The 26200-nt window shown below is 39.1% G+C and overlaps 1 protein-coding gene across 1 annotated transcript in view; it reads left to right on the forward strand.

The window, feature by feature from the left end:
- The first annotated feature begins 219 nt into the window (after positions 1-219).
- Positions 220-26200, forward strand: part of LOC149240764 (GDT1-like protein 5) — a 49122-nt gene continuing 23141 nt past the window's right edge. The window contains exons 1-4 of the mRNA XM_089373813.1: positions 220-1043; positions 1468-1536; positions 6410-6469; positions 6707-6754. Of these exons, the coding sequence (XP_089229939.1) occupies positions 1023-1043; positions 1468-1536; positions 6410-6469; positions 6707-6754 (198 nt within the window). The 5' untranslated portion in view covers positions 220-1022. The remainder of the gene's footprint in view (positions 1044-1467; positions 1537-6409; positions 6470-6706; positions 6755-26200) is intronic.

Genomic DNA, 26200 nt, shown 5'->3' on the forward strand with positions numbered 1-26200 from the left:
TTTTGCTATTATGGATCTTGAATAAAAAAGTTTACTATTTTGTGAAGCCTCGTCTCCTCATAAAACTCACTAAAATTGTTCATCTTTAAATTGCTATCAAACTGGCGACTAATAACTTCATAAACTGCAATCAAACTGACTACAGGTCATAAGCTGCACTCTTTGATAAAAATGCCATTCTGTTCGAATACAAATAAGTTAATAACATAGTCACGTTTATCCATAAAAGATGCCCTGCGCTATGAAGCCATACAAAGCCAAGATACTGTTCAATGTCTGCGAAATCGATAGTTTGATGATAACTATGAATATTCTAATTTAAAAATTATAAGGTAACTGGATTGCGATTTGACCTGCTTTTATTTATATTCATCGATTCAGACTTTTATACTGGCAATTTCCTTTCCTTTCCTTTGAAATCCGTTATAATTTTCCGGTGCCATCCATGACATACAATGAGGGATTCCGGGACGCTCACACAATTGTATATTTTTGGAATTTTGAGCGAGTGGTTTGTGCTGCTCAGAATTCAATACCCTGGCTTCAACATATAAAATCCTTGGAGGACCCATTTTCAATTTTTTAATCTAAATTTTTTCAACTACCATTCAGATGCGTGTCAATGGGCATTTGGTGTGGTAGGTTTCAATTCCGAGATATTCCTTATGGCTTCACTTGAGAATTTCCTCCCCCATATGTCATGAGTGGCTTTCATTGAGTATCCCATACCCGCATCTTGCCAGATTCATTTATCAACACACCGTACGCACAGTCCATGTGAGAATTCCCCCGATGACACCTTCCTGAACCTTCCCAGGATCGATGATCAGAATATTCAGTGTGACTACGCTACTAAAAAGAAATGGGTTGTGATTCATTCGTAAGACCTAGTGAGGGCAGGAACAGCACACAAATGTGATGAGGCAAGGATGAGTTATTGTGCTGAGATTCATTGGTACTTGCACTGGTAACAGAGCTCGGATAAAATCAGATTAGCGGCGTTGGTTGCTACCACAGCAGCAATGGGTGTCTCAACAATGGAGGTATGTATACATCCAAACCAAAATGGGAAATCCCTTCCTCTGTGGCCTGAAAATGCTGGAATTTATAGATTTTATTTTTATGTTAGTAAAATCTTTTCTGTATGCAAGCTAGGCATGGGATTTCTCAAGTGTAATAACCTCTATGTACATGTGATTTCTCTCTAATTGTAGTAACTTCTATGTACATGGTGGGAGGGGCATGCTAATACCTAGGGATTTTATTTATCATATTGTTCTGGAACATGAGAGCACACTCATATTGAAGCCATATATGTTCTCTGTGGTTGAGCGTAGAATTTGTGGTTGTTCAACCAACCTCTCGTTTCCATGTGAGAAAAGGGAAAAACAATTTGGGGAAGGTTTAGTGTCTGTCTTCTTGTCTGAAGCCTGCAGGGTCTAACTGTCAGTATGTTTCTTATTGCAGGGTTTTACTAAGTCGCTGGCGATGTCAATCCTTTCGGAAATAGGGGACCATACCTTCTTGGTAGCAGCTGTAAGTCTAAAATCCCTTGGACAGTTTGAAAATTGAGCTTTATATTAATGTCTATAAAGAGTAAAATAGGTCAAAGGAACTGGAGAGCTGTAATTCTAAAATCCCATGGCCAGTTTGAAAATATAGCTTTATGTTTATGCGTAAAAAGAGTAGAATAGTTCAAAGGAACTGGAGAGAGCAGCAAATATTAATAGCCAGGAAGTTGGGTCATTAAGTATCCCTAAAAGAGACAAAATAACATCATATAATAACACAAAATCACATAAAAGCATATACAAATGAGTTAAACCAAAAAGGATGAACCTTCTAGGTGAAGGAAAGCCAACAAAGAGACATAGGCTTGACAATAAAGGGCAATATGTTGCATGAGAGGGACCTGGTCCTGCTCATCATCTCAATTAGTCGTGCATATGTCAACACCAAATGCCTGTTGAGAATATTGTATGGTTAGTGGCCTAGATTGTATGGTTATCGGCGGAGGAGTGTGCAGGATGTGAGATAAAATGAATGGGGTTTAATGAAGTGACGGGATACCCGGTGGGCCGGCAGAAATTATTTAATGAAATGTGGGTAATGAATTATTTAAATGCAACGAGATTTGGTGGGGTCGGCAAGTAATGCTGGGCCATTTTAAACATAAAATTAATGTTTTAAATAAATCTCTTAAATAAAAATATATTTTACTAAAAATAATTTATTTAAAAATTAAAATTATATAAATAAATTATCAGAAAGCATAAAATTAATATATGTCCTCAGTGTTTAACTCAGAAGGAATGATAATTTCACACTGAAAATTTAAAATTTTCAATATATTAAATATGTTACAACATCGGCTCCAATGGGGACTGCTTCTCCCTATGGGATGCAGAGAACAAGCAGATCAGTTGCCTTTAGCTTTGGGCATGGAGTCATACTGTAAACCTGATCATCAACCATCATTTTCCATAATCAACTCTCTTGGATCAACCATCATTTTCCATAATCAACTCTCTTGGATCAACCATGTCATTTGAATAACCTGCTAGTGCAGACTGCAACTTGCGAAATGAAACCATATGCCAACACTAACCCGGATACTCTTTCATACTGAAAACTAAAAATTCTAGATTGAAAACTACTAAAGTGAAACAACTGACACTGTAAGTGGAAATTTGCACAAGAGTGCCTAATTCATGGGCTATGGAGTTAATCAGTTATTCCCTTGGAAATCATGCACTCAACCAAACCAAACTTAACATTGCAATCTTGAAATATAACTAAAACAATCGTAGATCTACTGCACCCTGAATCTGAAAGTAGCTAATTAATCCCACACCTCTATCTAACTGAATTGAAAAACTTTACACTATTAGGTGTAATCTGCTTTCCAATGTAACCAAGTGCGGAGTGGATTTATTGACAAACCACGTTGCCAGCACCTGAAAATCTGAAGAATATATACAATATGAACATAAACTCCAATGGAAAACCTATACTCACATGTATCCTTTAGAAGCTGCATCCTCTGTAGACATTTTAGATTTCTGATCAAGGCTGAGAGGGAGATACATATACTGCTTACTGCAAGTATCAACAAACCTCGCATAGCAGTAAAGGCAACTGAAATTTCAAAACAAGAGTGGGATCGGTAATCCAGTGGAATCGCCATCCGACAAAGTGGAGTCGCTAGGTGAAAATAATGCAACCAATACAAATGCCTATTCCTTGTTCACCAGCAAGAAATAGATCTAAACTTTATCGTTCCCCGGAGAAAGATTTTTACTTTGCTCCCCGGCAACGGCGCCAAATGTTGTACTTGTTTCCCATAGGCAGTCCTTGGCTGCAAAAACTACGCCAGGAAACCAACTCAATCAGCCTTTAGGCTCAAGCTGGCCTTTGAACCAGAGGGGGCTCCCTCAGTGTTACAAGGCTTTCTTTAACGCTGTTCACCTGTCACTGAACAATAGCCTTTGAAGCACAATGGCCTGATTTATGGTTTTAATTGGGGGTGGTAAACAATCAATGGCAATTCCTATTTATGATTTAAAGGCTCTCTCACAGGTTTCCCTTTGAAAGTGTCAGCTTCCAACCTGACAGAATGATTTGATTTGTGTAAGAATTTGACCGAAGAATGTAAGGAGATTCCTACTAATTGAGTAACCAGATTGATTACTTAGCAATTAGGAAGATTTGGATGCGTGTAGAAGATTTCTACAGCCCAACAAAACATATTCAAGGAAGATAGAAGTACAAACAATAAAATCAGTTCAAATAGGAGCTAGCTCAGACAAACAATCCAATATACTTGTCTCTTTAAATGATTATTAATTTGAAGGGGATTTCAGGAAGATTGAAACTCAATCTATCCTTACCCTGATTTTCTAAAACGCTTGGAACATGTGCAGAAAACATATATGAAAAACTGGAAAAACTTACTAGAAGCACAAAATTCTGTCAAAACTAGAGCCGTAAGGCTTTCATTAGAAATACTACAACAGAAGCTTTATTACAGAGTGAAGAGTCTTGGCATCAAAAGCCCACACTTATTACTTCAATTGATGAAGTATTTATAATGTTTACATAAAAAATATCTTGCAACAGAATGCAAGATTTATTAGAAATAGAACGAAAGAGCTTAAAATAACAATTACTAAAGCTGTTTTAAAATCAATTACAGATAACCGAATGAAATGTTGGTGCTTATTCTGCTGTATTCATTTTAATGATTGGATCCTGTTGTGGAGTTGTGCCGCTATTAAATTGGCCTCGCTGTCACCTTATGAGCTACTTTGTTGTGTTTTATTGATCTTCGATGCCAAAATATGCTCAACTGATTGCTAGGTGTTCTTCGAATACAAAGATGTTGCCTTCAAATCTTGAAACAATTTTAATTGCTGACCATGAGACAAGCATATGACGTGGAGGGAGGAGATGATGTGGACGCAGAAATGTTGTGAAAGCTGAGGTGATTTAAGATGGGTGGTTTAAGTGGGGAGTAAATGTGATTGGTGGAGTTAACCGACAAATGATGTGGCAGAAGGTGAGCGACAGGAGCGCAACGGATAAGACAGTGGAGGTGGACGATGACATAGGAGGGGCGGTAATGGAATAGATGAACGTTCGGGGGTAAGTCACGACGGTAATTGGTTTTGGGATTTTAAGTCCTGAAAGACTAAAATGAAGAAAAGGTGGTTTAATAAGGCAGTTTTGGACACTGCCCATTTCGGACCCCCTCCCTCCTCCTCCCACCGATAAAGTTCGGACGGCAAATGAGGGCCGAGGAGTGATGTGGGCCATCGAATCTCGGTGGAGCATGCAGGATGTAAGGTAAGGTGAAGGAGATTTAATGCAGAGGTTAAGTGTGGAGGAAGGGAAAGGGTAATGTAAGCGACGATGGGATGATGCAAGAGGAGATAAGTGGCAGTGGTTGATTGGACGAGAGATATGAAATGAAACGTGATGTGGAGGTGACGTGGGGCGGAAAGCTTTGGGAGCTCACTGCGGGGGTAAATAATGTACGGGAGCTTCAATGAGGTTGAACCCCCGCAGTGATTTCAGGCCACACATTGCAGTCAACCATGCTAACGTCACGGTCAACTGCGGGGGTTGGGCTTTAATTAACCTTCGTGCTCATTGCTTCCCTGCACACTTCAACGTACTTATCAAGCTATCGCTTGATCGCGCCTCTTGAACCTGCGTAACCTTTAGCATATGGCAAATGACATGGGAGCAGCGGTAAACGGTTGGATGAAAAATGCGTTCGGGGGTAAGTTCAGGTGGTAAGTCATTTCGAGATTTTGAGTCCCGAAACAATAGAATGAGGGAAAAGTTCTTTAAGAGGGCGGTTTCAAAAATTGGCCATTTTGGGCCCCTCTCCATCCCCCGCCGATAAACTTCGGACAACGAATAAGGGCCGAAAGGGAGTGTGGGCGGTATGATTGCGAAGGAGTGTGCAGATGTAAGATAAAATTAATGGGATTTAATGAAGGGACAAGATACTCGGTGGGGTTGGCAAAAATTATTTAATGAAATGTGGGTAATGAATTATTTAAATGCAATGGGATTTGGTGGGGTTGGCAACTAAGGCTTGGCCCCCTTTAAACATAAAATTAATGTTTTAAATAAATCTTTTTAATAAAAATATAAACTTATATATTTTATTAAAATAAATTTATATATTTTATTAAAATAAATTTTATTTAAAAATTAAAATTATATAAATAAATCATCAGAAATATAAATATATAAATATAAAACTTAGAAGGAATAGCAATTTCAAATTTTCAGTGTGTCAAAATATGTTATGTTACAACGGGGAGAAATCCCGGGCAGCATCAAAACGCTTTTGCTGTTGGTTGAGATAGGAACTAAAGAAGGGGTCGGATCACTCCTATCATCCAAGGCCTCGAACCAATGGTCGTAATGAAAAAGCTAGTAATACATCTCTGGGCCGCTCTCAATATTTAATTGAGATAGGAACTGAAGAAGGGGTGGGATCACTCCTATCATCCAAGGCCTCGAACCAGTAGTCGTAATGAAAAAGCTAGTAATACATCTCTGGGCCGCTCTCACTATTTAATTGATATAGTTTTATCGTAGGGATTATAAAACATGGTTGGATTGATTACAATTTGTACTGCATTAGGATAGATGGCAGTGATCGTATACAATGCTTATGACGCTGGGCCATTCTAGTCCTTTTTCTTCCTAATGAAAAGAAAAGGTTTCCGGATGTTTCAAAGATTTTTAACACAGTTCTCCAGAAACCTTTTCTTTTCATTATGAATTACAACGGCGGAAATCTGCATTCTGCATTCGAAAATATTAGTTGTACATTAGTGTGTGAGATTCCTTTATTTGAGTTTATAACTTTAGTTTTTATGTGTTCAAGATCATGGCTATGCGGCATCCCAGGAGCATAGTCTTGGCTGGATCTCTTGGATCTGCCTTTGTAAGTACAATTTTTTTTTTTGTGTCCTTGTGCTTGGACTTAGCTTTGCAAGTTCGAGTTCTTTTGTTTTTTCAAATGGTGTTAGATAATGATATATGTGCTTAGTTTGTTATTCTTTATAATGGTGTTAGATAATGATATATGTGCTTAGTTTGTTATTCTTTATAGAAGAAATGAGTCATTGCCGGGGACCACCAATATCTTGCGTTTTTACTTAATTGTTCTGTTGCAAAGCAGATCATGACTGCCATCTCTGTATTTTTCGGCTGGGCTGCACCAAATTTGGTAAATTGCAAGTTGGTTATTTTCTATTGAATTGGCAAGTTCATGGATATTTATAGTAGGTTTGTTTTGCACTGGTTTTGCTCCATCTTGCTGTATTTGATTTACTTAGTGTAGACATTTTATATTAGAATTGTATCTTCTTGGTACACAGGTTTTATTTCAAATGATTTATATTTATGCCAATAGGTATGTTTATGTTTGAATAAGGTTTTCAGAATTTTAATTTAATTATCAATAATTAATAGGTGGATGGTGGAGATTTAACCCCTGGAATATTGACGGAGTACTTTTACTAGTAATCAGGAATAGATGGTTGAGATTTATCTCAAAAGTAGTTATGCCAATTTTTTCTTTTCAATTAATTAAAAAAATGTTATAAAGTCAAATAAAAATAAAAATATATAAAATATTTCGACTATGAAATGATTTATGGTTTTTTGGGCATGTGGTATTGATAAGTCATAATATTGTAACAAAGCCTATTTACAAATTAAGAATTTCCATGGTAAAGTGGGGGCGAATCTCCATGGTTAAGAATTTTGTTACATGTTTTTTTAAATGTACATATGTTTAACTGATATATTATTTTTTTCTAATAAATAATAATAATTTAAAATAAAGCTATACTTTAGTTAATTTTTATGGTTTTTTTTTGTCTTCGCAATCTAAAGATGTATCATGAGATAAGTGTCTTGATGCTTATCAAAGTTTACCAACCATTTAATTTATATGGCTGCGCTAATTGAAATATTATGTCATAATTTGACATGGTATGGTTATAATCGTCATCTAATAATTGAAGCCATTGATCTTGTTGTGCCTGTCACCTTTATGCACTTAATATCTAAGACAACTGCTATTGTGAGGTCACAAAACTCGATACACATTTTGTGTTGCTAGCACTTTGTACAACTTTGAAGAGAACTTTATCCCTTTCATTGTTGTGAGATCAATGCTTATCTTATGTTATAGATGCCTATTGAGATTAATCTTGGAACGAAATGTTTTTCTTTTTGGGTTTACAAACTAATCTGTTTTATAGATGCATGAGTGTTTGCCAATTCAATCACAACTTGGTCAAATGGTCATGCAAGGCAAAGTGGAAATTATCAATTTTCAGAGTTGACGCTGAAATTTCAATGTAAAACTTATTGTGGAAGTATATAGATAATTTATTGGTGACGCAACAAACTTTTGGTCACAGAGATTAGTGAGGTTTAAGAGAGTGAGAGATAGGTGGTAGAGATGAATTCATCTTTTTTGTCCTTCTTGTCCTTTGATTGGATGCCCAAAAATTGTCTTATCTTGTGTGAGATCGAATTATGCCTTGTGGAGGAGGTCGAATGCTCTTTATATAGTGTTATGCCTTTGCGGATGGGTGTGTCTCTTCACTGGGGCCGACTTGACTTGAGGGAGGGTCAACTTAACTAGTTTGGAGCAAAAAATTCAAAATTCAGATTTCAAAATTTTCTCTTTTAAATCCAACATGAATAACATGTCTTATAATAATTCTTTCAAGGGCTAATCAATGAAAATGACATGAAGAACATGTCATACAATTACATTTTATATTACAAGGGCTAAAACATAAATTATGAAGACTGACCATAGCTACAAAATTTTAACATATCTAAGGGATGCAAATTGCCTCTTCATCATTGTTTAAACCTTGTGCTTAAGTCGAGCCATCCTTTGGAAGCTGATTGTGTCACCTTGAACCTCTAGACCTAGAATATCTCTTGTAGGTGACCTTATACTGGGACTCCTCCCATTGGTTAAAATCCATAAATAGCTGGGGGTATTGGCTGTGGTGACAACGTGCTGTTATCTCATTGCTATCACTTGATCTAGTGCTTGCCTTGTAGGGTACCCCGCCACAAGACCTGCTAGATTTTGAGGCAACAGTGCCATAATTATTGCAAGAGATTTTTTAGGTTATATGATAGTAAGTGAGAGCCCTAATAGTGTTGATTTTTGTAACTGTGGTTGGTCTTCATAATGTATATTTGAGTCCTTAATAATATGTTTGTAAACATGTTCTTCATGCTCCTTTTATAAGAAGAAAAATTGATTTTTGGAAAAAGAATTTTTGGCTCCAAAATGTGTCATGTCGATCTCCTCCTAGTCAATTCGCCCCCTCAAATGTTCAAGTCAGCTCCATCCAAAAAGGCACCAATTCTGACCAACAAGTTTATAAATAGAGGCAATTCAACCTTCCTCAAGGCCAACAATGAAGCTCGCATCTCTCTGAGGCAAGAAGAGCCTAATTTAAGGCTAGAATGAATTTTGAGGCAAGAGCAAAGTTCTGAGGCATGCAAAGTACATTTGAGGCCAGCGAGGAGTCTATTTGAGGAATATGGAGGGCAATCTAAGGCAACAAAGTCTGAAGAGAGCAGAGGTTTGAGGCAGCCAACAAAGGGCCTAATCTGAGGCAGTCAAGAAGGTCATCTCTGAGGCCAGTGAAGGACATATTCTGAGCTAGCGAAGTGTCATCTATGAGGGCTAGCAAAGCAACATTTTGGAGGCAAGAACAAAGCATGTTTCTTGGGCCAGATTGACTCGATTAGAAGAATGGACCATGGATTAGGTTTGACCTAGTTATTGATTAAGATGTATCTTTGTTGAATTGAAGATTTATCTATTGACAAAGGTTGCTAGGTTTTCCCCATGCGCGTTTTCCCAGGGTAAAACAATGTGTTCTTGTGTGGCTGTCCCTTTATGATCTTCTAGAATATTGTTTTTTATTGTTGAAGTTCTTTGTGTAATTGATATATGATGATCAATGAATGTAAGATAAGATCAATCTAAGAAATAATCATAAGAATCAACTATAAGTTTGGAGAATTCTTTAAAAATCAACAAATAGAAGATGCACCATCACAACCACGAATTCACAACCAATAAATAATGTGCAACCTTAGATAGTGAAGGAACATCCATAACATGATATCATAAGAAAAGAGGACAGAGTAGGACAACCTTTTAAAAAATAGGCAAGCCAACAACACATCACATCTTCAATCACAATCCCTTAAGATTAAATGAGCTAGTTGTTGAAGAATCTAGGGCAAAGTAGTGTAGTGTGATTCTTCGTTACTTGATAACAATTTGTGGAATCTTTTTACTTTTCTTGTTAGCTTATTCTTCTTCTTCTTCTTCTTATTAGTGCATATGTGTGTATTTCATCAAACTGCTACCAAAACATAAAAACAAGAACACAAGATGTTGGCTCTCTGCCAAGGCCAAAACCTCTCTTCTCTTGAGAGGAAAACCCTTTAGTGAATTTCTCTTATTGAAGCTTTTATTGATCAATGCCAAACCCTAGACCCTTGACTAAGAGATCCTCCAAGCACAAGTCAAGTCTTTACTCCTTTATGCACCATATACCTCGGCACTTCTTCTAGCACTTCGTCTAGCACTTCGTCTTCTAATTAGAGTCATTTTACCTTAGAGAGATAGGCTCCCTTTCTAGTCTTGGGAGTCCTTGTAGGCTTGATCTCTCATCCCAACAATGAAGTGTTCACTAGCTGCTATTATGGCTTAGGCATACCCTTAATGTACCTCGCATGTGTCACTGTTTCTAGCCCTAGAAACAGTCCTTTATACTTTGGTCTCCTTCTTTCTTACTTCGCTTGATGTCCTTCTTCCACGCTGGAGTAGGAGGCCTTTATGGGCCTAGTTTTAGCCCCAAACAAACAAAAATATCCAACTGTGATCTTACTGCTGTTATGGCCGCAGATTGTCCTTCATTCCCTTGCACGTGTGACTGTGTATACCCTAGAAACAGTCCCTTACTCTTCGTTGTTCCTCCTCTTCTCTTCGCTGCCCTAGTAGCCCCTTTTACCTTGGCTTCCTTCGACCTCCTTGATCTCTTTCTTTTGCGGATTTCAGAGCACAATTTATGCGTTGTCTTTGGAGTGGACAACCTCTATAAATAGAGGATTATCCCTCCATTTAAGGCGAATTAACTGACTGCATTTAGGCCAGCTTGTCTTTTTAATTGTAGGCCGACTTTGAGGGAAGTTTGGTGGTTGACTTGTTGAGCAGACTTCAGATAGCTTCCATGATGTTGTAGCATGCTTGGAGCTTGTTGAAGGCGCCATTGCTTGGAGGAGACTTGTGACTTTTCTTGGAGGTATTCTCTTGACCATAATACATACATACAAGGTATACCATACCCTTAAGGTCTTCAACTTATTCCTTTGACCATTTGACTCACCTATAACACTTTAAATAGTGCTAGACCTATTTCAATGAGCAAGAAACTCATTGACATATATTATAAAAATAATATTTCTTTTCTTGAATAAATACAAATATCGAAAGTACATTTATGAAGACTGAACATATTTACCTTTCCTTTAACACTCCCTCTTAACTAGGGAGGTATTTAGACAACATTACAAGGTGTTTGGCTATTATCAATCTTGAAGAATTCACGTAAGAGAAACCGAATTAGCAATCTATCTGTTATAGCATCATATCCATCAACATTGTCATAGTGCAAGGCCTTGACTAACAACTCCATCTCTTTACAAGACCATGAACTACAATGTTGGCGAGACCAATGATTTATAGACACCTTCATCATTGTCTCTCAAGGTACATACCCTCCTGAGTGTTCTTCGAGTATGACCTTCTAGGACTATTCTTATCTTGGGTTCCCAACCCTCAAAGAATATTGGTCCTCTTGCCTACTCTTGTCTTGGATGCCCTACACATCCGCAAAGAGTATCGGATGCTAGATGATTACCTAACCCTCCCATTATTTCTTCCCAAATGAAGACAAGAATGTTGTGTCTATCTTGTGTCTACATTTCCATTCATGGCTTTCATCTAGACTTACGACTGTTAGTCCTGGTCTAGTGCATGACCCATGAAATGGAAAACACAATGGTCACTCCATTGTAATCAGGGGTGATCCAAAAACTCACTCTTGATCAGGGACCTGTCAGAGCTCCCTCTTAACTGGGGACTCTTTCCTTCATCAACAGCTTCTTCTTTGTGGGTCCTTTAGCTGCTTGATCTTCTTCCTTTCTTGATGTCATGAAGTCTTTGTTTGAACTTCTTCCAGGTAGGGCACCATCCATCAATCACTTTCCTTCTTGGTTTGTCATGTCATTGCTTCGTGGAAATTGACTATCAGGTTTTCTTGTCATCTTGGCTACTCCTTTGTCATCTTGTCCATGCTTCAGAATATTCTTCTCATGGATGTTTTGATGTACTTGCTAGGTTACATGCTTTGACCTAGTAGCCCATCATGACTTTATCCTGATATTACTTCAACATTGCTTTTTCTTTTGTTGGATGGCTTCTTTGTCATGACATCTTTGTGGAGTAGAATCAATTATCTACACCTTTTATATCTTAAAGGCCTTCATAGGTGTCAAGGGTCCTTTCTTCCTTTATCAGAGTTGTCCTGCCTTCTTTCGGGAGATATCTTTCAAGGAATTTTGTCAGATAGTGATTCTTGTTGATCATGGTTTTCTTCACATGCTCGATCTCTTTCTTCATTAACTTCTTCTCAGATAGATAGGTCAACCATCTATTGCTTCTTGTGAGATTATTCCTTCATTGCTTGCTTTCTGGACTTGTCAACATTTCTTCTTGCTTCTTAGTCAGCAATCTTATGCTCCTTATGTGACCATATTCTTTTGTTGACCTTCGTCGCATTGTAATGCATGCCTTCGAGCATGTCCTTGGTGAAAGATATTCTTTCATGCTTGATTATGTTATAGAACTATACCCATGACTTAATAGTATACAAATGATAACATGACTTAAACTTTGATGCATACAAACCTCATCTTGATTCTCCTTTGATCATCCGTTGGTGTGGCCCTTCTTGCTTCATCTTAGCTTGCCTACATATGATTCTTTTCTTGAAACCCATGAATGGGATTCCCAATGAGACATTTACTTTGGTCCATGAACCTTCTTTTGAAGATTCCATCATAGGATCTTAAAGATCCTTGCCTTGCAAATGTTTCCTTTGTTTTGATGATGTAGTTCTTTCATCATGTATGAGGTCCTATACTAGATATGCTTCTTCTACACGAATAACTTGAGCTATATCTGCCATGCTCCTAGATATTTCTACTTATGCATTTTGTTCTTATCATAAATGCTACATCTACATGAGTATGTAGAAATCTATGTACATCATGTTGCTAGATTCTAGAGGATGTTTCTAGCCATGCAATTTTAATTTATTCCTACATGCTCCTATTCTACTCAAGACTTTGAAAGAAGTCTAGAAGTAAAGAGGTTGACCTGGTCATAGTAGAGATCCGGAGGATCTTCCTTCTTTTGCTTCTTTCCTTCTTCTTTCATCTCTTGAGTCAAGTGAGTTTCTTCCCTCTTTCTTTTGTTGTTGTAGTCCTTCTTAAGCTTGGGCAATTCCTTTTGTAATGTTCCATATTCTTGGCATCCAAAACATTGTATCTTGGACATGTCTTCGATGTTTATTCTTCGTGGACCAAACTTGCCAAATTTACCCTTTCTTTTGGCCATGGTAGCAAATGCTTGCTCCTTTGATCCCACATCTTCTTTTGCCTTAAGTCTGGTTTCTTCTGTTCTGTATAGAGACCACATTTCACTTAGAGTGGTTGCTTCCTTCTTGGCATATATGCTAGATGTGAAGTTTCCCCACTCCTCATGTAGAGCATTGAGTACTACAGTTGTCATCTCTTTGTCAGACATGACTTCCCCAAGCTCTTGAAGTTGATCTCTCATTTCAGAGATTTTCATGAAGTAGGGAGCTATTCCTTCCTTTGTTATCTTCATCTTGTATAATTCATTCCTCAGAGATATTACTTCTCTGGTTGTGGATACCGAGAATAGCTCTACTAGCTTATCATAGATTTCTTTCGATGTCTCAAATTTGGAGACATAAGGAATGAGAGAGTCTTTGATTGATTCTATTAGAATCCTTTGAGCTCTTGTCTCATCCTTATTGTACTTGGCTAAGGCTTGAGTCTGTTCCTTAGCAGGGATAATGATATTCCCTTTGACATGTTCTAGGAGTTCATTCTCCTTGAGTAGTAGATCAATCCTCTTCTTCCATGCAAAAAAGTTATTGGTTCCTATCAATTTATTGCTTTCCTTGCAAAAAGACATTGATATATATTCAGAAAGGGACATGTACTTACTTGATAGATTTTGAGATGTAATGGATTTGCTTCCTCCTTGAAGACTTGATGGCTTGTCTTCCCGGGATCTTGATGTTCTTCAAGTTGCCTTCTCCAAGTGGACTTTCTTGGTGATGATGTTTGCTTGAAGACTTGTAGCTTGATGTAGGTCTTGCTTCAATCTGCTCTTCTTTGTAGGTGCCTTTATATAAGGCTCTTCTTCTAGCTTTGTAAACCTCCTTGATGAATGATGGATTGTAGACCCTTCTTGTCCTTGCAATGATTGAGACTTCTAGGCTTGATGCTTCAACTTTGTAGATGCTTCTCCTTGATGAGTGCTCTTGAGTTGCCCTTTCTTTGATGTGTCACCTTAGCTCTAATACAATGTTGAAGAATCTAGGGCAAAGTAGTGTAGTGTGATTCTTTGTTACTTGATAACAGTTTGTGGAGTCTTTTTCTTTTCTTGTTAGCTTATTCTTCTTCTTCTTTTTATTAGTGCATATGTGTGTATTTCATCAAACTGCTAGCAAAACATAAAAACAAGAACACAAGATGTTGGCTCTCTGCTAGGGCCAAAACCTCTTTTCTTTTGAGAGGAAAACCCTTTAGTGAATTTCTCTTATTGAAGTTTCTATTGATCAATGCCAAACCTTAGACCCCTGACTAAGAGATCCTCTAAGCACAAGTCAAGTATTTACTCCTTTCTGCACCATATACCTCGACACTTTTTCTGGTACTTCTTCTGGCACTTTGTCTTCTAGCACGTCATTTTCTAATTAGAGTCCTTTTACCTTAGAGAGATAGGCTCTTTCGCTAGGGTTGGGAGTGCTTGTAGGCTTGATCTCTCATCCAAACAATGAACTGTTCACTAGCTACTATTATGGCTTAGGCATACCCTTACTGTACCTCGCATGTGTGACTGTTTCTAGCCCTATAAACAATCCTTTATACTTCGGCCTCCTTCTTTCTTACTTTGCTTGATGTCCTTCTTCCACGCTGGAGTAGGAGGCCTTTATGGGCCTAGTTTTAGCCCCAAACAAACAGAAATATCCAACTGTGATCTTACTGCTGTTATGGCCGCAGACTGTCCTTCATTCCCTTGCATGTGTGATTGTGTATACCCTAGAAACAGTCCCTTACTCTTCGTTGTTCCTCCTCTTCTCTTCGCTGCCCTAGTAGCCCCTTTTACCTTGGCTTCCTTCGACCTTCTTGATCTCTTTCTCTTGCGGATTTCAGAGCACAATTTATGCGTTTTCCTTGGAGTGGACAATCTCTATAAATAGAGGACTGTCCCTCCTTTTAAGCCAACTTGACTGACTGCATTTAGGCCAGCTTGTCTTCTTAATTGTAGGCCGACTTTGAGGGCAGTTTGGTGGCTGAATTTTGAGCAGACTTCGGATAGCTTCCATGGTGTTGTAGCATACTTGAAGGAGCTTGTTGAAGGTGCCATTGCTTGGAGGAGACTTGTGACTTTGCTTGGAGGTATTCTCTTGACCATAATACATACATACAAGGTATAACATGCCCTTAAGGTCTTCAACTTATTCTTTTGACTATTTGACTCACCTATAGCGCTTTAAATAGTGCTAGACCTATTTCAATGAGCAAGAAACTCATTGACATATATTATAAAAATAATATTTCTTTTCTTTAATAAATACAAATATCTAAAGTACATTTATGAAGACCGAACCTAGTTACCTTTCCTTCAACACTAGTAACATATGCAAACACCTAACCTTAAATTACGACGGAAATTTCCTCAAAAATTCAAAGTTACTTCAAGGACTGGGGATGGTTGACAACCTCTACCTCATTTGGTTCTCAGTATGCAAAACTTCACTCTACAAAGATTATTTCCAGCAGTAAAAACAATGGCTACTTTAGCATAAAACCCTAATCATCCAAGACGAAAGAGGAGGGATGAAACCTCAGATATGCTCACCCCTTGACTTTCTCCTCCCAACAGATCTTCACTTAGGTTTAGGGGGAATCTCCAATGAATCCAACCATGCTCAACAACGGAGAACCAATTCTTATATAGATTTTCTAGCTCAATCTTCTTACGCTAAAATAATAATATGTAGTTTCCAGATCCACAAAATCCTCCAAGAAGAATTATAAATATTTAAAACAACTTAAAATTTTCCTTGGGAGAAGGGAAATTCTCATTTTAGAGTCATCATGGCCTTGAAGAATGTGCCTAATCCTTCATTACTGCCACTTATTAAACTTTGGCCTAGTTCTCCCTCACAAAAATATTCTTTGACCAAATATTTAGGTTGAATGCCACATATATTCACCCTATGAAAGACACTCTTCAATAAGGTTATCCAACTCCTCATAAAGTGGATCACAAAACACGTGCAAGATAGGTCCCTTGCTTGTTTCAACTTTCAACAACTCCTCAAGATGTTGCCACCTCAAATATGTGACAAAAGATGTGTAGAGCTCCCTTAAGGATGTTTCATTCGACCATGTCAAGGAAGTTTTAATGTGCCAATTGTCTACTTTCCTTATAGTGCTCCTTAAGGAAACCAACTCCTACTCCTGTTAGTATAACAACAAAGTCACACAAGGTGGGGAGCTCATCAAATAGTGCTAAAAAATCCCTTACAAAGTGAATCTTATAGAGACATTTGAACAAGGTGTACCCTAATAATCCTACTGTTAGTTCTGAGCAGAATTATGTCTATTGAATAAAAAGAATAGCTAGGGTATTATCAACATCAAATACAATAAAAGAAAATTCTCCAATCTCAATCACAAAAAGGACACACAGGTTCATCGCAATTCGATTTCTTCATTAAGTTCTGAACTTACTTGGGCTCCCTTCTTGGGAAAATGGCCCAACTAAGGAATTGCATACAATACTAGATTTGATCCAGTTGATCAAACCCTCCTTGGTTGATCTAGATCTCCTTGTCGCTCCTTCCTCGGACCCAACACACTCACTAAGAAGCCTCTCTCAATCTTGTGTTGCTACATGTTGTGTCTTCTCCCTCTCCCTAGCCTTGCTTTTTTTACTTTAAATCTAGCTAAACCCGTAACCATAATCTCCAAATTGGTTGACGACCAAGATTAGATCTTGCATCACTTGAGATCAAGGGTTGAGATTAAAACATAATAACTGAAGTAAATAATTTACTTTTCCTAAGTTTACTTTAGCTCGATAAGCCAACATTATTCTTATGTGCTTTTCCTAAGTCTAACTTAGGCTAATTTACATTAGCAACTTGCTAATCCTTGAGCAAGTGTTCTAAGGAGATATTGGATGACTTTTGCATGCCTAGACACTTAGGCCTATGCACAAGTACTTGCCCGAGCTACAAACATAAACACTCCCTCTTAGTGAGGGAGGTACTTCTGCCACTTGGAGCTAACTTTGATCCTGCATTCATTGCCTTGGATGCTCCCTTTGAGTTGGAAGCCTTTGTTTCCCTTTGTTCTGGAAACATCCTCGAAATATGACTATCCTTGGCCTGGTTCCTTGAAGCCTCCTGCTCCTAAACATTCTGTAAGGTCATCTTGTACCAAGAGACCTTCTTAACTGATTTGGGGGAATATGTCAACTGCTCCTCCCCTCCTGAACCTAAAGGCTAACTCCCTCTGAGTTGCTCAAACTTTGGAGTTGTCTACTCCTTGTTTTCTTTCCCTGCTCTGTTTTATTCCTTAGCTCAACTAGGTTGGCCCTTTAGCCTATACATTTTGCTCTCGCTAACTCCTAAAACATGTCCCTCATTAGAGCTAGATTTGCTGGGTCTGATTAGTACCTTCCCATCCTGGAAAGCAACAAAGAATGCCTTCTTCTCCATCATGGAGACTAGGAGCAAACTCCACCTGAGTTTTGATACCCACAACACGTCCTTCACTTCCATCTTGCCTCCAAACTGAAGTTGGAATATCACTGTTCCAACCCCTTTAATTGCATGTTTGGCATCATCACCAAACTCCACATATAGTTCTGAGTCCCACTTGGTCAGGCTGTCGAACTAATCTCGTGCTTTTGTTATATTGCTTGTGGCTCCAATATCCACCAACCACACACTCACTAGTAATCTCCCTGAGGTAAGGTAGGAAACAAGTACGAATTCCTTCTCGAACTTACTTACAAACTCCTCCCGAGCTTTTGCCGACGTTGCTACAACTGGCTGCTTGCCCTTTCCTCCTTTCTTCCTCTTCAGACACTATGAAGCATAGTGTCTCATCTTATGACAAAGCAAAACACTAGACCTTATTCAAGTCCCATTTCTTCGGCTGTGAGGTTGACTCCTCACCCCTATTGCTCGAACCTTTGCTCCTCATTGCTAGACTAGAAAGAGGAAGGTTCTCATCATCCACACTCTACTATTGTCATTTACGTAAGGATTTTTGCCACTACTCCGTCTGGGCTAAGTCAACCCATAGTCTATTCCAATTTGGTAGATGTTCTCTTGCTAGAATCCCTATCACAAAGGTAGCCGAGGGTTTTGAGAACTCGCTCAGGGATATCCTTACAAGCTCATCATTTGGCAAGGCTACCCCAACAACTCCAAGCTCATCTCAAACTTTTTGAACACTTGTGAGGTATGATGCCACGATGTCTGATTCATCATGGTGTTGCCGAGTTTCCTCTTGTTGAGAAACCGAGTGTAATGTGGTCTAACACTTAATTCCTCTTCTTGATAATTACTTGTGAAAGTCAGATGTTTACTTATTACTTCTTATGTCTTCTTCATTAGGCAATATACAATTGTTCAATCTTTCAAGAAAAATAGAGATCACAATGAGACAAGAGACCCTAGAAATTAGGCCAGAGGCCAGGGAAAAACCCACAAAGTGAATACCCGACAAATCCTTCCTTATAGAATCATCTTCAACAAGAGAAATCCAAATCATAGTAGATCAATTTTCCAAGTGCCAAGTCATCCCTCCATAGATATGTTCACAAGATGTCATATGCCTGTCCTTAGATGCTCAAAATTATTCTTCCCTCTGTCACAAATATCAACCACAAGTTTACACTCATCCACAAGTTCAAACCTCTTTCAACAGTTAATATGTCACAAAATTTAGACCTTTCTCCAAGAAATGAACCATAGAATAATGTCATTGACTTCGGTTCATGTACAGGGTACAAGTCAAAAGGTTTTGTCCTTTTCTTGAACATCTATAGATCATAGAGATGATTTTATATTTCAAGGAGACTTTCTTCAGCTTTGATCTGCTTCTAAACTTGTTTTGATCTGCTCGAAACCATCTACTTATATGTTCAGATGAGTTGTTGTTTGAGGAGGACAATTAACTCTTATTTATAACCAATTCATGAGGTCGAATGGGTGTGAATGCTAGCTGAGCCGACTTAAATATTTTAGGGCCGACTTGGTTAATCTTGGAGACACAAAATGTCTTTTGAAAATTCAATTTTTCTTTTCTTTTAAATGCCCAAATGGGACATGATAAAATGATTTTCTTTTTTATTCAAATAAATTCTTTTTGACTCTTTTACAAAATCATAGTGATAAAATATGAACACTGAACCTAGTTACAATTTCAACTCCCTCTTAACTAGGGAGGTATTCATAATGACTCATCAGGATATTCTTAAATTGAAATATTCTATAGGAAATGATTCAGATTGATAAGCGTCATTATAAACATCATCATGACCAACATTGTCAAATTACCAAGGCCTTGAAAGTTGACAAGTAAGCTCTATCTCTCCACTAGATCAGAGCACAATGCTGGGAGGCATTCCATAGGACACCACACAACTGCCTCTCCAAGGCACATACTCCACTTAGGTTCACCAAAGTATGTCATCCACATGACCATTTCCTAATTCGATATCACAGTACTTGACACAAGGAAATATCTGTAGTATGCTTGACCTGTAGAAAATATTAGAAGTGCGAAATATGCTAGAGATACCACAGAAAATAACACAATGAGATGATAACAATGGAAATATTTTATTAAGATCTGTAGCAATACTGTTCACTTGCCTCTTCAAGGGGGCAACCTCCAATAGAGCAGAGCTCAATTACACAACACAAGACAAGACTTCCCTTACTATCTTCGACAATATATAGTTTCCTGAGACCCAAAACCCTAACTACTCGTGGTCCCTTGCATAATGTGGGTTAACCACTTTATTTATTAGCTATGGCCCATTATAACTAATTGTGGTCCCTTTTTTATAATGCGGGTCAACCACTTACAATGCTTACGGGCTTTATTTATTAAACTAACTAATCATGACTCTTACGACCTCTTGGGCTTATTACATTAATAAAGGGGTTAGGGTCAGACCCTAACATGCCCTCCCCTTCAGAAGCATCCTTTTCCTCCAAGGTTGGAGTTGCGAAAATTTCTGGAGAATATTTGCTGGTTCCCATGTTGCATCTTCTGGTAAGGTGTCTTTCCACTAGATGAAGACTTCCTTGACAGTGCAACCGCAAAGATGCCATTCCTGTGAATCAAGGACTTGTTTCGATTGGATCCAAATAAAACCTTCCTCATCCAATTCAGGTAGTATGGTTTTAGGTTGCAATTATGCCCACGAATTTCTTGAGGTAAGAGACATGGAAGACAGGTTGGGTTTTTGAAGTAGTTGGCAAGGCCAATTTGTAGGCGACGGAGCCAATACGCTAAATCACCTGATAAGGCCCATAAAATTTTGGAGCTAATTTTTGGAAGCCCTTTTCTTTGAGAGATGTTTTCTTATAAGGCTAGAGTCGAAGAAACACTTGGTCACCCACTTGAAAAGACCTTTCTGAGCAATGTTGGTCAACCTATTCTTCATCCATTTTTGAGCTTGATGGAGATTATCCTTCAAAAGAGCGAGAGTGGCGGCTTGGTTCTGAAGCAGCTTATCAACTGCCTGCACTTTGGAAGATCCTGGAAGATAAGAAGTTGGCAAAGGTGGGAGTTGGCCATACACCACCTCATACAATGTCATCTTGGTTGCCTCATGATAATTAGTATTATACCACCATTTCGCTAAAGGTAGCCACTGCACCCATTGATGTTGCTTGTCCGACGCAAAACACTGCAGGCATGTCTCCAAATATTTGTTTACCTCTTCGGTTTGACCATCTGCTGGGGGTGATATGCTGTACTCATTTGGAGTTGTGTGCCATGTAACTTGAACAAATCCTACCAAAAATTGCTAGTGAAGGTGGGATTATGATCAAACATAATAGAAGTAGGCATGCCATGCAGTTTGAAAATTTGATCCATGAAGACTTGAGCCACCAAAGCTAGAGTGAACGGGTGCGGTAAGGCATAAAAATGGGCGTATTTGGAGAGTTGATCCACTACCACCATGATGACTGACTTGTTGCTTGATTTAGGGAGACCTGTAATGAAATCCATGGAGACATCCATCCATATAGAAGCAGGTAGCGGCAAGGGTTGTAAGGTTCCTGGTGTCTTCATTGTTTCCCCTTTTTTGTGCTAGTAGACATCACATTTAGCTACAAAGTACAAATGTAAGAATGTATTGTTTCATCCCTTCCCAAAAGAAGGAGCGGCGTGCCCGAGCATAAGTCTTCTGAAAGCCCGAATGTCCTGCGATGGGTGAGGAGTGCAACTCTACTAGGATGCGTGGTTTGAGAGTGGAGTTAGGGGAGAGAACCACACGATCCTTAAATCGAAGATCATCTTCCCGCCAAGTGTAACTCGCAGGGGATTTAGGATTCGCTTGTAACCTTTGGATTAACTGGGAAAGAGATGGATGGAAAACCATTCTTTGCATGCCTCCTCAATCCAAGATGGTATGGGCAAGGATAAGGATAAGAGGGTGCCGTCCTCCTCAAATTGTCATGACAAGGCATCAGATACAACATTGTCTCGACCCTTCTTATAGACTATCTCATAGTCATAGCCCAACATTTTGGTAAGCCATTTATTTTGTTGTGGAGAGGATAAGTGCTGCTCCAAAAAATACTTCAAACTATGATGGTCAGTTCGGATCTGGAAATATCGTCCAAGCAAATATGGTCGCCAAGTGTCTATTGCATGTAAGATGGCCATCATTTCTTTCTCATAAGTAGATTGACCCAAATTCTTGCCACTTAATTGTTGGCTTGTGAAGGCTATTGGTCGACCTTCTTATGTTAAGACTGCTCCAATGTTGGTCCCTGAAGCATCACATTCGATCACAAAGGGTTTTGTAAAATTTGGGAGGGCCAAAACCAGGGTGGAACACATGGCCTGTTTGAGATCCAGGAAGGTCTGTTGAGCTACTTCTGTCCAAAGGAATGCATTTTTATTGAGAAGATTCATCAAGGGTTGGGCAATGCATCCATAATACACCCATATAGAATTTTCAAGGTCTGAGGTTGTGGCCAATCTTGCATTGCCTGAATATTTTTTGGATCCACCCATACTCCTTCGCGGCCCACAATGTGTCCCAAGTACTCCACCTCTTCCATTCCAAAAGAACACTTGGACAATTTGACAAATAATTTATTATCCTTCAAAAGTTGCAATACCTGGTCAACATGTTGAAGATGTATTTCCCATGTTTTGTTGTAGATGAGTATATCATCAAAAAAGACCAGGACAAACTTTCTAAGATATGGCTTGAGAAGGTGATTCATGAGACTTTGAAAGGTGGATAGGGCATTACAAAGACCAAAGGGCATAACCAAAAATTCATAGTGACCTTCATGGGTTTTGAAAGTTGTCTTGGGAATGTCTGGTACTTTCATTTTGATTTGGTGATAGCCTGAGCGAAGATCCAACTTGGTAAAGAATTGGGCGCCATGGAGTTCATCAAGGAGATCATCGATTATTGGAATAAGAAACTTATCCTTGATGGTGAGCTTGTTGAGGGCCCTAAAGTCGGGACACGTGCCACTCCCCATCTTTCTTTAAGACCATGACTATTGGGGACGAATAAGGATTGGTGTTGGGATGAATCACACTTGCTTCTAGTAGCTCCTTGATAATCTTTTCAATCTCATTTTTTTCTGCATATAGGGGTGGACATTAGGCGGCTGGATACCCAAAATCAAAGGGATGCTATGATCATGCTCACCTTGAGAAGGGGGTAGTTCCTTGGGTTTTTCAAACACCTGTTGATGGTGACTCTACACCTGTTGCAAATTTGGATGAATGTTGGCAGGGCTTGATTCAATGGCCTAGATTGCATTGAATTGAGCAACTACCCCATGGTGTCCCTTTTTTAAAAGCTTCTCCATTCTATGCAAGCTGATGATAGTAGGAGCACTTGCCTGGAGCCCACAAAGCATATGAATGTGCCCATTTTGTTTGAAGCTCATATATAACTCTTGGAAGTCCATGGTAATGGGGCTTAGTGTTTGAAGCTTGTTACGCACCACCAGTGGGTGACCCCTACAGGGGAAATTTTCTCTTAGATTTGTCTTCAACTAGCAACCGACAATGCCTTGCAGCCACCTGATCGGTCGATGTGGTATTTTTCTCCGCCACCTAAGCCAACCATTGTGTGCCCTCGCTCATCTATTATGTTCGTATGTTTGAAGGTGGGCCTTCCAACCCCGAAGGTATGACTTTTTATTATATAATTGGGTTCTTATGCTTGCCTTTTTTGGTCACATTTGGATATGGATTAGTGGGGGGATTTGACAAAAAGAATGGGCTTAGATTGTACTCTTGTTCCCTTACCTCAACTTGGGGGTTAATCTTGTATCCTAGTCCCATAGGAACTCCTCTATTGGCCACTAGCTTTAGGAGTGACAATACATGGGAAACCCTAATTTTGGTGGTGTGGTCCCACTTCCCGATACCATACATTTCACTCCTCTTTGCTCATTACATGCCCTTTTTACATTTTCCCCGTCTGGGTCCACAAGGTGCTAGCTTCCCCCTCCCCTTGTCCACACTTTGGGTCGGGCATGGAATGGTGCCCCAGAAGTTGACGAAGCTAAAAATAAAGTTAAAAGCATAATTTGGCCACTTACAATAGGAAATGTACCACAAAATGCAAAAGATGGCCAAGACATAAAAAATTAGCACGTGGGAAAAAAACTAAACATGAGCACTACCCCCTGTCATTATGGCCATCACCCTGGTTCTGAAGGCTCCTATGAGTGCCCCCTGCATCATTAAGGAACCCATGATTGTCCCAAGCCTTGATGGGCAATGAACTGCCCAACCTTAAGGGGGTAATCATTGCTACATCATACACATCATGCTCTCATCCCGGGAACCCCGCACAGTAAAGAAAGAAAAATCAATAAAAGGCAAAAGGCATATGAAGAAGGGTGGAAAGAAAAAGGCTGGGTTAACTCATGTACCATGATTACTCCCTCCTACATCCATGCACCCAATGTGTGGGCTTCCTTCATCATAGCTACCTTTGAACTATGGCATGTGGCTTGGAGCCTTCCGTCTTGCCCCCAAACTGTTCCATCATTATTTCACATGACACCTGCCATTTGATGGATTTACCATGGACCTGTCACTCCCTTAGAGGTTGAAACCACCTAATAGGGGCCTTTATTAACCTCTCTTGTCAAGTAAGGTAACACATGTACATTCTAAAGCCCATTTGGAAGTGCATGCCACTATGAAGTGTCCGCCTTTGCCCATGATTAGCACACTTATTTACTTAATTGCACTAATGGATTGTCGTATTGGAAGGTGAGGAGACACATTGGATCTTATACACGATTGCAGGTGGGTCTCCATCTTGGACTTGGTCTCTCTATATGGGATCCAGACCCTTCAAAGAGTCATAATGGCACTTGTAGGTTGAGTGTTGAGAGCCATGGGTCTCCACCACAATGGAGCATTGATTGCCACACCGTGGGCCTCTTCAGTACCACACATTGCTTGTTTGTGCCCTAGTCATACAGAGATGATGATGCACTTGGACCACAATGCCCATTCGGCAACATATTGACACCTGATCCAGGGCCCAAATGAGGCTTTGTCTCATCCGAAGAGACATGGGAGGGCATGTGTCATCTTCTACCCCTCACTGATAGAGCATTGACTTGTTGTGGAGCCATTTGGAGACCCATGAGGCCATTGATTGTGCCCCATAACCACTTGGGAGCACCACACGATGTTTTGCTTGGAAATCAAGGGGCCAACCCCTTGATCATCATTTTTGGAGCCCTCCTCTTCATCATGGCACTTAGAGGACTCATTTTGGCCTTTCAACAACACTTCTTACTCCATTTTCCACTATTTCGACCCTCTTAGGAAGGCTTATCATTCACATTAGTAGCAATTTGGTGGGCTTGTCACCAAAGACATGTTATTTTCACATTAAAATATTATTAGGGGCTTAATTAGGCTAATTCAAACTTGTGTGAGGCTCATATAAATAAGAGAGACCTCATCACACTTACAATTTTCGACTACCTCATTAGAGGATTTTTGGCCTGCAATTTTGTGGAGAGATGTGGATGAAGCTAATGCATTTTGATATTTGGAAAAGTTCATTTTCTATCTTGGAGCTTCTTTTTGGCATTCTTGTGGATGAATATATTCTTCATCGTCTTGTAAGTGCCTTTTAATGCTATATTTATGAAATAATGAATGTCTAATGCATGGAATTTTATTCTTATGGTTATTATTGTGCCTTAATTCATGAAAAATTGTTTAAGGCCTTGATACTATTGGAAATTTTTGCATGTGTTACTCATAAGATGATGAATGAATGAATGTTCCTAGAGGATAATTTGCATCCTTGAAACTCCATAACAATTGCCATTGAAGTATACAAGTCTAAAGTTTCCGTGTAGGTGCATCCATAAATAGTGAATCTGATTTTTTAGGCCTCCTTGAAGAGCGAAGTTATCTAAACAAGATCATTTTTACTCCAATCCTCCCAATTGCTAGGCACTGGTCTTACATCCTTGGTGATCACATTAACTCATTGAAACATCATTCTTTTGACCTCTTTTCTCTCTCTTTCTTCGTCACTTTAAGGATAAGGAGGCTTTCCAGCACTTGGTGCGAAATTTTAGGGAGGGATTTTGCGATTCCTTTCGGGCAAGGCTCTTCTTTATGTCTCCTCTAGGCATTCACAGGTTTTGAATGAATTTCGATGTGGAATTTCATTTTAATTGATGCCCTAGCTATCACAACAAGTGGGAACCCTAGAGGCTAATCCTTCAGTTGGGGGATTCTCTGAAGGTTTGAGCTTTAGTACTTGTTAAAGTATATCATTTGAAACCTTTTCTCTTGACTATCTTGATCTCTGATGAACTATTACCTTCTCGAATATCTCAACTCTATGTCTCGTATAGTATTTCTCTCAAGGGGTTTTTCATGGAGCACACAATCGTTGCCTCTCTTACATACAATCATCCTACCAAGCAACCTGATAGTCGTG

This window comes from Pinus tabuliformis, chromosome 8, assembly GCF_031772625.1.
Source record: "Pinus tabuliformis cultivar Carrire ecotype Pingquan chromosome 8, CPIR1, whole genome shotgun sequence".
NCBI classification, from domain to species: Eukaryota; Viridiplantae; Streptophyta; class Pinopsida; order Pinales; family Pinaceae; genus Pinus; species Pinus tabuliformis.